The 14,548-nt window shown below is 37.8% G+C and overlaps 1 protein-coding gene across 1 annotated transcript in view; it reads left to right on the plus strand.

Moving 5' to 3' along the window:
- The window catches only part of LOC124794910 (pinin), a 61,912-nt gene extending 51,785 nt beyond the window's left edge, over window positions 1-10,127 (plus strand). Inside the window, exon 10 of the mRNA XM_047258612.1 lies at window positions 8,465-10,127. Within this exon, the coding sequence (XP_047114568.1) occupies window positions 8,465-8,820 (356 nt within the window). The 3' untranslated portion in view covers window positions 8,821-10,127. The remainder of the gene's footprint in view (window positions 1-8,464) is intronic.
- Window positions 10,128-14,548: the final 4,421 nt, after the last annotated feature.

Below are 14,548 nucleotides of genomic sequence, written 5' to 3' on the forward strand. Positions count from 1 at the left end.
TTGGCCCAATATCTACATCTGTACTCCACAAACCACCTCTTTCTTTGTGGTGGAAGGTAATTAGTGCACCAGTCACCCCCACCCCCCTCCGCTTTCCTGTTCCAATCGCAAATGGTCCGATTGTTGGTAACCCTCTGTGTGAGCTCAGATATGCCTTATTTTGTGTTCATGATCTTCGTGTAATATGCAGGGTATTGTCCTCCTTCACCCCCCCCCCCTTCACCCCCCCCCCCCAAAAAAATAAAAATGACAAGCTTTAGGGGCAGGTTCTTTATGCAAAAATAAGAAAAAAAGTCTAGTAAACATGTGCTCCAAAATGTCTACCTTAAGAACTGTGAGTATTTATTACTCCACAATACTATGAAACAGATTTCTTCTACTGAAGTGACTTCTGCTTTCCATATTTTGGAAGGACCAAACAAAGGAAAAAAATGTCCAGTAAACATGAGGTCTAAAACACATACTTTAAGAGGTCTGAGCATATGTTCATCTTCACTAGTGTGAAACATACCCCTTCTACTGAAAAAGTGCTCATAACTCTTAAGGTATGTTTTTTAGAGTCCATGTGTACTAGACATTTTTTTCTTGTTTTTGGTGTAAGGGGCCTGTCCCTAAAGCTTTATGGAGTTTGTTTTGGGAAACCCTGTATGTAGAAGGGAAGCGATATACTGGTTAAATCTGAAACTGACTGGGTGTACAGATTTTTCAATAAAATTTTGGGTGACTGCCAGATATCTGCTACAAGAAGTGGCAGATATCTGACAGTTCATCTGATATTTTATGGAATAGTATATTGGTTGACTCTTCTAGGAGTGTAGGCTCTCTAAATTTTAATGGTAAACCACACCGTGATGTGGAATATCAGTTTTGTAGCTACTGCTACTGGAGTGGAATGAATATAGTACTAAGGTGTTCAGTTGTAGAGGTTACAGCAGTCTAATAGGAAGTCATCACCATGGTATATTTTGCATTTAACAGATATTCAAAGCTTTTGCCATGTCAAAACGGCCAAGAAGTTGCAGTAGAAAGTGCAGGATTAATCAACAGTTGAATCCTGAACCCTTGGTATTGTGGGGTGACACTTACCCACACTAGCCACTCACCCTCAATAAAGGCAGTGGCTAAGATATAAATTGCAGTATTGTAGAGTCCTGGTAATTTGAGCCCTGGTATTTCGAGATTCAATGTAATTCAAGCTGGGATTAAGAAAATTATAATTATACATAAAACTACAGTAAAAACTAGTTTTCATGTTGTCCACATGTACATTTTATGCACTTTGAATGTTTTACGGTATTTACTCGAATCTAAGCCACACTTTTCTTCCGGTTTTTGTTATCCAAAAACCCGCCTGCGGCTTAGAATTGAGTGCAAAGTAAGTGGAAGTTCTGAAAAATGTTGGTAGGTGCCGCCACAACTAACTTCTGCCGTTTTCACCGCCCCAAGTTTCGACCACTGCATTTTCATACATTATCCAACGAAGTAAATACAAATTCCGTATTGTTCATCTTCGAATGTAGCAGCATTTCAACGTACTACGAAAATCCGACTGGCAAGATTGTTTGGGATGTTTGTCAATATGGCCAAATCTACATTCTGAATTTTTTCCTACCTGTGACAAGAGATCGTTGCTAATAAGAACTTTTATGAATTGTGAATCGCATGCAGTATTCTTTTCATCATAAGAATAATACCGTACGAATATAAACATGTTGCCATGTATTCTTTCGTGTTTGCTGCTATCTCATTTAAATCCTGTCTGCCTAATAAACTACGAAACTAGGGTAAGACTACAGCAAACGCGGAATAATATACATATCATGCCATGTTTATATTCGTATTGTTCTTATGCCTAATAGTGATACAGTCAGAAATGAAGCACGACAATTGACAAGATTTTTAAATCTAAGATGACTAATTTCTGTGCAGAATGTAATGTACTACAGAGGCGTCTGCAAAGATTTTCAACCGGAGAAAAATTTTCGCTAAACTCTCGTTCAGAACATCTTCTATCATACACAGTCTATTATTTGGTTCTTGTTGATCATTATCAAAGAAAGCAGCAGTGTAAGTAACAGCAAATAGCAAGCAGTCTCTTGCCACTGTTTCGCTAATGAGACGATTCCTTTTTTTTTTTATATTGTAAGCGGTGGTAGCGCGCACAAAAGCAAGCCATGCCGCGAGCGGCGACAGGTCGTAAACACTCAGTATCAGAATGCGACAAACAATGCATGACACAGTACAGTAATGCATTTTCAGCTTAGAGTGATGTAAACATCTATAACAAAGAGAACGACACTCACCAGATCAAAGAAAAATAAGCAATCAATTCAAACCAGACGAAGCACGTGAAAAAGGAATGGTACCCGTATAAATATGTACGGAGCACCTGTCGCATAGCAATTGCTACATGGTAAAGCTTAACTGCTAAGCTTAAGACTCGAACCAAACTACTGTAGCTTTATAGTCATTCATTCGACCTAAATTGTGTCTCATATTACAGTGGACCAACTTTGTTTCGATTTGGATGTGTGACCTAAAACTTTTCTCTCCCTTGGAATTTCGAGTCTCAAATTTCAGGTGCGGCTTAGAATCGGGAAAATTTTTTTTCCTTGATTTCGAGTCTCATTTTTCAGGTGCGGCTTAGATTCGAGTAAATACGGTACATTTCAAACTTTCGTTCAATTTTTCATGCACAGTGCAGGTAAAACTGTCCCACTTAGGGTTTTTGTTCATAATGCACAGAAATAACTTTGACCTCTGACTGCTAATGCATTTTTATTACAGATGGACAGGTACCATTAGATTTCTAGGAGTGCATTTGCACTTTCTTTGTCGACCATTCACTAATTGGTACTGGCTGACTAGCAACAGTGGTTGTTAAATACAGTATGCCTAAGTAGCAATACAGTACACCTTTTACAACATTGGCTGAAAAGTGTTGTATGTACTGTCATTGGTTGTGTAGTAACATCTATACTGTAGTGAGCCCACCTGCATCATGTTAATTTTAAAGTATGTACGGCGTACTGTACATTTCTAACTGGTGTGCTTGAACCAGTTTGCAGTCAGAATCAGACTGACTGTAAAATTGGGCAAATACTCAACAATAGCATACATTTCTGCAGGAGAGGCTAAAAGCCTAGATTGGGGCCAGTGGCATACTTAAGTGTTAAGGTGCAGCAATGTTGTTGATGCTCACCATGAGGTATGAGTGGAACAATACGTGGTGTAGGCTACTGGTTCTAAACAATCAGTAAAAGAGTGGCGGGCAGATAATATATTTGGAAACAAAAGACATTGTAACATTCTCATGTCAGTAGAGAAGTGAAATCCTTAAAGTGTTCAGAAAAAGAAAATGGCAACATATTCAAAAGAATCAGCTAAATATCTGTGACAGCTAAGTTTCACAGCTGTCTTGTTAGTATGATGATCAAAAATAGAGACATCACAGACAACAGTCTAGTAAGTAAACAAGAAAGGCAGTGAAGATAAAAATTAATGTAAAAAATTTCTTTTTGTTTATTTTATTTCTCCTTGTATTATCGAAATATAGACCTGACTGTCTACATTTTGTAGACATTTTGTAAATGGCATAAGTTTAGAATAGGTGTAATGTTAACTTTTTAGACAGAAACCTTACCTCAATAAAAGTTCGTAATTTTAATTAGTCAGAATATGTTAAAAAATAAACTGTACTCAAGGTGCTGCTTAAAACTGGGGAAGTTGTCTTATATTCAAGGTCACCTTGTACTTGGCTCAATACCGTATATGCTTTGTTTTTGGGTATTTGATTCAGTGCTTTTTTTTTTTTCCAGTATGTAGAAATGATCTAGTGGATGACCTCAGAAAGTTTGAGGCTTTTCGCAGACAATACTGTTGTCAATAGGAATTTTGCAACACCAGAAGGTTAAAATCTTTCAGTGTTGCAACCTTCCTATAGACAACAACATTGTCTACAAAGTGCAGGAAGACCTGCAAAGGATTGATGGTTGGTACAGGCACTGGCAGTTGACTCTGAACGTAAATGAATGTAACATATTGCATGTAAGTGTGTTAAGAGGTCCATCACTGTTTAGCTATGCTGTTTGTGGGAACTCACTGGAAACATTAACAGCTGTAATATATCTAAGTGTGACCATCCAAAGTGACATAAAGTGGAATGACCACATAAGACACATTGTATGCAAACCAGATGCCAGGCTGAGAGTCATGGCAAGAATCTTAAGGAAATATAATTCATCATCAAAAGAAGCGGCTTACAAAGCACTTGTTCGGTCAATTTTGGAATGTTGTTCATCAGACTTTGACCCTTGTTGTTGTTGTTGTTGTTGTTGTTGTTGTTGTTGTCTTCAGTCCTGAGACTGGTTTGATGCAGCTCTCCATGCTACTCTATCCTGTGCAAGCTTCTTCATCTCCCAGTACTTGCTGCAACCTACAGCCCTCTGAACTTGCTTAGTGTGTTCATCTGTTGGTCTCCCTCTACGATTTCTACCCTCCACGCTGCCCTCCAGTGCTAAATTTGTGATCCCTTGATGCCTCAGAACATGTCCTACCAACTGGTCCCTTCGTCTTGTCAAGTTGTGCCACAAACTCCTCTTCTCCCCGATTCTATTCAATACCTCCTCATTAGTTATGTGGTCTATCCATCTCATCTTCAACATTCTTTTGTAGCACCGTTTCTATTCTCTTCTTGTCCAAACTATTTATCGTCCATGTTTCACTTCCATACATGGCTACACTCCACACAAATACTTTCAGAAACAACGTCCTGACATTTAAATCTATACTCGATGTTAACAAATTTCTCTTCTTCAGAAATGCTTTCCTTGCCATTGCCAGTCTACATTTTATATCCTCTCTACTTCGACCATCATCAGTTATTTTGCTCCCCAAATAGCAAAACTCCTTTACTACTTTAAGTGTCTCATTTCCTAATGTAATTCCCTCAGCATCACCCAACTTAATTCGACTACATTCCATTATCCTCGTTTTGCGTGTGTTAATGTTTGTCTTATATCTTCCTTTCAAGACACTGTCCATTCTGTTCAGCTGCTCTTCCAGGTCCTTTGCTGTCTCTAACAGTATTACAATGTCATCGGCAAACCTCAACGTTTTATTTCTTCTCCATGGACTTTAATACCTACTCCGAATTTTTCTTTTGTTTCCTTTACTGCTTGCTCAATATACAGATTGAATAACACAGGGGACAGGCTACAACCCTGTCTCACTTCCTTCCCAACCGCTGCTTCCCTTTCATGCCGCTCCACTCTTATAACTACCCTCTGGTTTCTGTACAAATTGTAAATAGCCTTTTGCTCCCTTTTTGTTACCCCTGTCACCTTTAGAATTTGAAAGAGAGTATTCCAGTCAACATTGTCAAAAGCTTTCTCCAAGTCTACAAATGCTAGAAATGTGGTTTGCCTTTCCTTAATCTATTTTCTAAGGTAAGTCGTAGGGTCAGTATTGCTTCACGTGTTCTGCGGAATCCAAACTGATCTTCGCCATGGTCGGCTTCTACCAGTTTTTCCATTCATCTGTAAAGAATCCATGTTAGTATTTTGCAGCCGTGACTTATTAAACTGATAGTTCGGTAATTTTCACACCTGTCAACACCTGCTTTCTTTGGGATTGGAATTATTATATTCTTCTTGAAGTCTGAGGATATTTCGCGTGTCTCATATGTCTTGCTCACCAGATGGTAGAGTTTTGTCAGGACTGGCTCTCCCAAGGCCGTCAGGAGTTCCAATGGAATGTTGTCTACTCCCGGGGCCTTGTTTCGACTCAGGTCTTTCAGTGCTCTGTCAGACTCTCCACGCAGTATCGTATCTCCCATTTCATCTTCATCTATATGCTCTTCCATTTCCATAATATTGTCCTCAAGTATATCGCCCTTGTATAGACCCTCTATATACTCCTTCCACCTTTCTGCTTTCCCTTCTTTGCTTAGAACTGGGTTTCCATCTGAGCTCTTGATATTCATACAAGTGGCTCTCTTTTCACCAAAGGTCTCTTTAATTTTCCTGTAGGCAGTATCTATCTTACCCCTAGTGAGATAAGCCTTTCCATCCTTACATTTGTCCTCTAGCCATCCCTGCTTAGCTATTTTGCACTTCCTGTCGATCTCATTTTTGAGACGTTTGTATTCCCTTTTGCCTGCTTCATTTACTGCATTTTTATATTTTCTCCTTTCATCAATTAAATTCCCAATGATTTCTACTAGCCCTCGTCTTTTTACCTACTTGATCCTCTGCTGCCTTCACTACTTCATCCCTCAAAGCTACCCATTCTTCATCTACTGTATTTCTTTTCCCCATTCTTGTCAATCGTTCCTTAATGCTCTCTCTGAAACTCTCTACAACCTCCGGTCATTTCAGTTTATCCAGGTCCTATCTCCTTAAATTCCCACCTCTTTGCATTTTCTTCAGTTTTAATCTACAGTTCATAACTAATAGATTGTGGTCAGAGTCCACATCTGCCCCTTGAAATGTCTTTACAATTTAAAACCTGGTTCCTAAATCTCTGTCTTACCATTATATAATCTATCTGATACCCTCTAGTATCTCCAGGATTCTTCCATGTATACAACCTTCTTTTATGATTCTTGAATCAAGTGTTAGCTATGATTAAGTTATGCTCTGTGCAAAATTCTACCAGACAGCTTCCTCTTTCATTTCTCTCCCCCAATCCGTATTCACCTACTGTGCTTCCTTCTCTCCCTTTTCCAACTCTCGAATTCCAGTCACTCATGACTATTAAATTTTCAGCTCCGTTCATTACCTGAATAATTTCTTTTATCTCATTATACATTTCATCAATTTCTTTGTCATCTGCAGAGCTAGTTGGCATTTAAACTTGTACTACTGTAGTAGGCATGGGCTTCGTGTCTTATCATGGCCACAATAATGCATTCACTATGCTGTTGGTAGTAGCTTACTCACACTCTTATTTTTTTTATTCATTATTAAACCTACTCCTGCATTACCCCTATTTGATTTTGTATTTATAACCCTGTATTCACATGACCAAAAGTCTTGTTCCTCCTGCCGCCGAACTTCACTAATTCCCACTATATCTAACTTCAACCTGTCCATTTCCCTTTTTAAATTTTCTAACCTACCTGCCCAGTTAAGTAATGTGACATTCCATGCTCCGATCCATAGAATGCCAGTTTTCTTTCTCCTGATAACGACGTCCTCCTGAGTAGTCCCCACCCAGAGATTCGAATGGGGGACTATTTTACCTCCGGAATATTTTACCCAAGAGGACGCCATCATCATTTAACCATACAGTAAAGCTGCATGCCCTTTGTAAAAATTACAGCTGTAGTTTCCCCTTGCTTTGACCCTCATCAAGTATTATTAACAGGAAAGAAAGAGAAGATTTTACTAAAAGTGAGATGTTCGTCATGGAATTGTTTAGTAAGCATGAGAGCCATTTTGGAGATGCTCAACAAACTCCAGTGGCAGTTGCAACAAGAGAGGTGTTATGTATCGTTGGGAAAATGCTGTTGAACTTTTGAGAGCCGATGTTTGCAGAATAATTGGGCAACATGTTACTTCCTCCTGCATACATACTGAACATGATTTTGATGAAAAAAAATCCAGAAAGTCTACTTCATATAGCTGTTCATCAACAGTCCTACACACACATCATTTTCAAATGTATCAGAGAAGGGGGAAAGGTGGTTATGAAACCAGAGGTGTCGTGCACCGCAAACTGTAAGGTGGCTTGTGGAGTATAGATAAGATGTAGAGGTTTCCTATTGTGTTAACTTAATGTAATGCTTTCATTCTGACACAATAACCATCACCATCCTTGAAGTTAGGATTCCAGAGCCCCTTAGCGTGAGATTATGTGTTATATTCTCATTAGACGCTGTGAATTGTATCATTATCAGCTTAATAGTTTATCTATTGATAAAACATTAAAAAAAGAGTTGAGCTCCATATGTTGTTGACAGATGATGTGTAATTTCTGCTTTTTGACTAACCATGTCCAGTAAGTGTAGACAAAATGTAGCATTTTGTACGAATATATTAACATACAGCACATTTAATATCTAAACTTGGAAACTAGTGGTGCCATAAATCTCAGTGTGTAATATTTCTACTTGTGTGCAAATTCCCAGATGAAGTAGCAAGCTCATATGCTAGTCTTCTTATATCAAATACTACAATAGTATTTGATAAATGCTGCCTTAGTTCATGTACAAAAAGCAGTGCGTCCAAATTTACTATAACTGTATTTTTGCATTGAATGCCCTATGAACCCTTTCCATCACAGACTGATTTCATTAGGCAGAAGTCTCAAGTTGTACTTAACTTTATCCTGTTCAGCTAAACTATATAATCCATTGCCATTCTTTATACATATGAATGATTATAGCCATATGTACTGTTATTGACATTACTGTTACCAGTGTAACTGGTACTGCAACTTTAATCTGACATTTATTTTGCAGGTGGTGAAATGAATGTTAGTATAATTGAGAGTGTGGTCAAGGTACCAGGATCAGGTAAGGAAGGGGAACATTACCGTAAGAGTAAAGATAATGAAAAGTTAGGCTCAAGGGACTCAAAATCTAAAAAGGTAGATATACAGTACAAAAAAGAAGGTGGGAGGGAAGAAAGGGAGGAGCCTATGGATGCTGAGTCTGAGCATGAGCAGGATGATCAAGATGATCAAGATGATCAAGATGATCAGGATGATGAGGAATCAAATGAAATTAGTGGGGAAGTTGAGGAAGGTGAAGTAGAAATAAGGACAGTTATAAAAAGAGAAAAATCAGTGGAGGAAAATAGTACAACAAATGAATAAAATATTCGTGTTTGTGCAGAAAAATTTAAGGCTGATTTCTCAAAGCTATTGAGGAAAGACACCAGTCCAAAATTGCAGTCAGGGCAGCTGCGAGATGTATTAATAAAGATGGGTTGTACAAATTTCTTTTGATAGTTTTGTATTATGTATAAATTGACAAATTTGTGGATTTTTATTAAATTTCAGTCTTAATTTCCCATAGATTTTTGAGCAAATTTGGCGGGGTAATGTTGCCTTTCAAAATTATTCTCTGCAAATTATACACCCTTATTAAGTAAGAAAATTGACGAATAGGAAAGGTAAGTATCGTGTGAGGGTGCAGTAGTTACAAAGATGTGGTGGAGTGTGAAAATTGTTTGTGTGTAAGGTGCTTGTGTGTGAGTTTTTGATGGACTATCATTCCTATATTTACCTCTAAACTTTTTTTTCCAGTAGTTGAGTTGATTCTTGCTTCCTGTCCTTTGTTTTGTTATGATAGTGGAAAGAAAATAAAATTATATTCTGTGCACAAGTGGAGTGTGAGATTAGTGCAGTTTTGTTTTGAATATAAAACTTATTTCCAAAGTATAAGAAATATCAATTCAGAATTTACTTTGTCATGTTCACCTTGGTGCTCATCAATTTTTTAACTGAATATTGTCCGTATGTTGACCTGTGAATGATTCAGGTGAGTTTTTTGAGTACAGTGCATGTAACAACGAAATATTGTAGATTCCAGTGCAACAATCACTTCAGGAACAAATAGCCCATGTTCATGTATCAGTTCCTTGTGGTTACTGTACACAGGAAACTTTTACAATACACTCTCATGACCAGTTGAATCTTACATTGCACAGTTCAGCAGGCAAGATGATTTTAAAATAGAACTTAACTAGATTTATGAGAGAGGTTGCAGTTCCTTGCCATCTTTGGACAGGGAGGGGAAATTTTTCAGCTTAGGTATTATTGGAAATACCTGTTAAATTATGCCTTACAGAAGTCTTTTCTACCATATTGGTGGTACAATGACGATGTGTCAAACTGACTGAACAACTTCAAGCTACAGTCCTTACTTTTGTTGTCTTATCATGCTGCTGTTACCATAATGGTAATTTTTTTTACAAAGTTCATGCAAGGCGTTACATTAAATTTTATTCTAATGATTCAGTTTTATATGATTTTGTTATTTTCACAGAACTTAACAGAAAATTTTTGTATTTGAAACAGTATTTATGCTTTGTTGCCATTATAATGGAATATACAAATTTTTGTTAAATATTCAAATTCACTGGAATAGTAATTTGTTTTTAACTGCAAAAAAATTCATTACTTTTGGATATGAGTAATGTTCATCTTATGCTAATCATTTATGATTTGTAACTGCTGGACATTATATTCAAGAAAAAATATTTTTTGTTTTAAAACCATGCATATTGCTACTTTTTGAAATAAAAGTTTTAAGGTATATTGTGATTATATTTGGGCGTGTTTTGGTTATTTTTCGTCTTAATAATATGCTCTATCCACCTTCCTTCCCCACTCCATTCTGTGGATTTGCAAGTACAAATTTTTTCTACCTGCACTTGCAATGTGATCAAAAGTATATTTTAGACACTTTTGTAAGAGACTAAAAACACAGTCACTGTATATAGATAACTATGTTTCCAGTGCTCAGTGAGTACTTCAGCATTATACTTAGAGAGGTCAGAAAGTCATTAGAAATGACACAATTTGCCTTTGTATTGTCATGTGGACGCAACATATAGAATAGCTTTTACTTTCTTTGGACTAGTACTTTGAGCCAAGTTATATAATTCGTGCTTCATAATATTAAGTGCCACTTGTATGAAAATCGCTGACTACATGTCAGTTTTGATCTTAGTTTTGAAATTGAACTCTGTCCAGGACGCCAAGCTATTATATAATTCTAATCTTGAGTCCACTTACAGAGGTTCAGTGTTGTTCTACATTAGCACGAAACATGCTTGACAACCTAGCATAAATCAGCTATCAACATGATTATAACACTTGGACAGCAGCAGATATTAATCATACATTGCAAATACACAGTGAAGGAAAGTTATGGAAAGAAGATCCTCTTGACTTTAATTCACAGAGCATAGGGACAAATTGTGACTTGAAATGTTTGAAAATGTTTTATGACTGCATTCTGAAAAGGATGAAGAGAGTGCATGGACAGGACACAGTATAATTTAAGTCACATTTTACAATTAACTACATTTAATATCTGTGTAATTACATGTACTGTGTAAATGGAGCAAAAATGATGTCAGAAGTTTTCAGTGTTGAAATGCATAAAACTGGAAACATTTTTGTCAGATATACTGATACAGAAAAGGGGTGGAAGTTAATTGCAGGTCTGAAGCCACAATTTATTCCTATTTCCAACATGTAGGATGACAATGAAGATTTTCCAGTTTGCTGCATAAAAGGTAGTTTATATTATTACTCATTATGTTCTTGTTGTAATAGAGATTTTAATAATGCTGAAGCCTGCAGTTCATTCACAACATCAGCAAATAAGTAGACGGCTGTAACTTCTTATGATTGTCTGAAAGTGAAGATGAAGGAGAGTGTGTGTTTGTTAGGTCAGTAAGAATGAAAATGTCAGTTAACTAATGGTAATATGTCACTTATTTTGAACTAAAAATAACCTCTAATTACAGGCAGATGCACAGAACAAGAACTAGGATTTTGTTGTAGAATTTGCACTGTCAGTCATGTCCCAAAAATAAAAATAGAAAACGTCCTTCATGTGAAATGCCAATTTGCTTACAGTACCTCGAATCCGAATGTTAAATAAAAGTACAGTGTTGCATGGAGACCAGCAAATAAAAATGGTAACACGGAAAATAGATAGAGAAACTAAAGAACTGGAACAAAAAGAAATGAACAGATAAATCGGGCTTTTAAACTGACACTTTGTAAATTCATTCTAATTTTGTAATTTTTTGTGTAAATATATTGTTACTAAATATCACCCTCATTGCAGTGTGACTGCTGTTAGCACCATTTTCTGTTGGTACTGGAATTCCTTCACAGGCTGTTCTCCTACCAGATAAACAGATAGTATCATCCATTTCAGGCTCCTGATTCAATGCATAGACAGCTGTATTGTATTATACAGGTCAAATGCTGCAGCAATAATAACTGCCACAGGATGTAGTTTTACTCTGAGTCCTAAACTTTAACAGCTCGGCATTTTGTACACTGACAGACATTGCCAGAGGCAAAAATAATGGCAAGTGGGGGGGGGGGGGGGGGGGGGGAAGAAGACTCCAAGAACTGGCATAGAATTGTACCTATGATCCTGATGAAAATAATTAATTTTGGTAACACCATATATTATAGCCAGGGCTTCCTTCACCAGCAGACTGTAATTTATCTGAGCACTGTTCGAAGTTTTGGAAGCAAGTGTGATGGGAGTGTTTGTCAATTTTGTCAGATAAAACTGCCCCAGTGCCATGGGACGAGGCATTGACTCCAAGCACAAGTGGTTTGAGCGGGACATAATGTATCGGGTGAGGTTGATGAAGCACAGCATTTTCAATCTTTGAAAAGCTTGGTCACAGTCTTTTGTACAGTGGAGTGGAAATCTTTACATCTGATGTGGTCAATTTATGTTGCATTAGGAATGAACTTTATGTAGCAAGTCAGTTTTCCAAGAACAGCCTGCAGTTCATGTAAATTCCTAGGAGATGGCAACTGCTGAACTGCTTCCAAACGTTTCATCGAAGGACAAGCACCAGTGGCGTCGATGATATCTCCTAAAATTTCTGCAAGCTACATTTGAGGCTCACCTTAGTTAAAAATTGAAAAAGACAGTCCGGATTTTTAAGGTGTTGTTCTGGTGTTTGTCTGGAGACAGTGATGTCGTCAAAGATAATTAAAACAAAAAGGCACCTTGGACATTATTTGTTTGAGAAATTTTTGAAACAATGCAAGTGTGGAAGCAGTTCTGAAAGATAGGCTCTGATATTCAGACAAGCCAACGTGAGTAACTGTCCTCCCACTAGCTCATCCAAAATTTCCTCTAGACGTGTGAGTGGGCAGGTATCGATGACTGTCTGTGAACCTACCATGCATTTGAAATCCGCACAAGGATGTATCTTCCCATTTGACTTATGAATGATGACTAAGGGTGATGCCCACAGATTTTCTGAAGTAGGTTTGAAGACACCAATGGATTCCAGTCTCTCAATTTCTGTAGCCACATCATCACATAATGCATGTAGCACTAGGCATTTGTGGCAAAATTTGGGTTGTGCCTTAGCGTTCAGTGTGAACATGAAAATCTTTTGCACATTCAAGAGTACCATCAAACTATCGTTGGTACTTGTCACAGAGTTGCTGAATTGCGGCACTGGAAACTTTTGTGTAAGTGGCATCCACATTGCCCTGTATGTGTAATCTGAAGGAATCACGCATACTTGGGCTCTTGCGTGAGTGGACTACAGTGAAAGGGACTTCTTTGGACATGTTTTTGTATTTTGCAGGTAAGCGGCATGTTCCAGGCACTGAAATGCCGTTGCCATTATAGATGGTGACATGCGGACTTGATGTTTGCAAAGACGATTTGTCAATTTTCATATGTGTCTAGGTTAAGCAGTGTGACAGAAGCTCTGGTATCTGTTTGACTGGTTAAAAATTTGCAAAGTAATCCACAGTTTGTGGTGTGTTCTCTGTATACAATTGTCCATTCCATGATGTGAAAAACTGTTCTTTGTTTCTGCATATGCACTAGAGCACTTTTGTGAATTTTGAGACTGGGAGAGCATTTTTGAAGTGTGTGGTATTCGCTTTGAACATATGGGTGCATGTTTTCTGCTCCTTCACTTATCTGATTTTTGAGCAGGAGGAGGTGAATAATTTGAAAATGAAATGACACTGATTTCAATCCATTCCTGTTTTGCTTTATTCCTGCACAAAGCAGAGGAGGGCTTTCTAGTCTTTTGCAGGCAGACTGGTTTTGTATATCTTGTCCAATGACAAAATTTGCATTCAGCTTGTCTGAAGAAGCAGTTCATCTGATCATGGGTGACACAGCATTTCACACGACTTCACTTTGCGTGGAGCTGGAGCAGTGTAATTAGTGTTGTGCTGGTGCAGCAAACACTCACTGTATGTAGTTTTTCTGGCCTTGTTTACGTGAAGCAGACTTGCGAGTACTGGGGCTGGGTTTGGGTCTGGATCCATGTCTGGGGCATAGGTTGTTTGTTTCAAGTGAAATGATAACTGGTAGACAGAAACCTGGCTTGGTTACATCTTGAACTTTGCGTGCATCAATAACTTTAAGCATTTCACTCAGGCTAGGATTGCACAATTTAGAATTTCAGCTCTCCATCACTGATCTGATAGATTATGAATAATAAATTTATACTGTGCAACAGCAACATGTATTTGATTCTCAAAAGATTTGTTTTATCTTAAAATTATGACCTCGTAGGTCTGTGTTTGGGGCTCACTGAGAGGAAACAATTTCAGTAGGATGTAGTAGGTGTACACTTCTACAGGACGTGATTCATCTGCAATTTTGTAGGCAAAATGTTGATGCAGCCGTGATATGTATTCTTTCAGTATTCCTTCGTTTCACGAACTGTTGAAATGGTGCAGGCGGCAGCTGAATTCCTTCTTTAGCTTCAGACACCTTTTGCTGCTGGGCTGCTGGCACTTCATCTACATCTACATTTATACTCCGCAAGCCACCCAACGGTGTGTGGCGGAGGGC

The sequence above is a fragment of the Schistocerca piceifrons genome, chromosome 4 (genome assembly GCF_021461385.2).
Source record: "Schistocerca piceifrons isolate TAMUIC-IGC-003096 chromosome 4, iqSchPice1.1, whole genome shotgun sequence".
In the NCBI taxonomy this organism is placed as follows: domain Eukaryota; kingdom Metazoa; phylum Arthropoda; class Insecta; order Orthoptera; family Acrididae; genus Schistocerca; species Schistocerca piceifrons.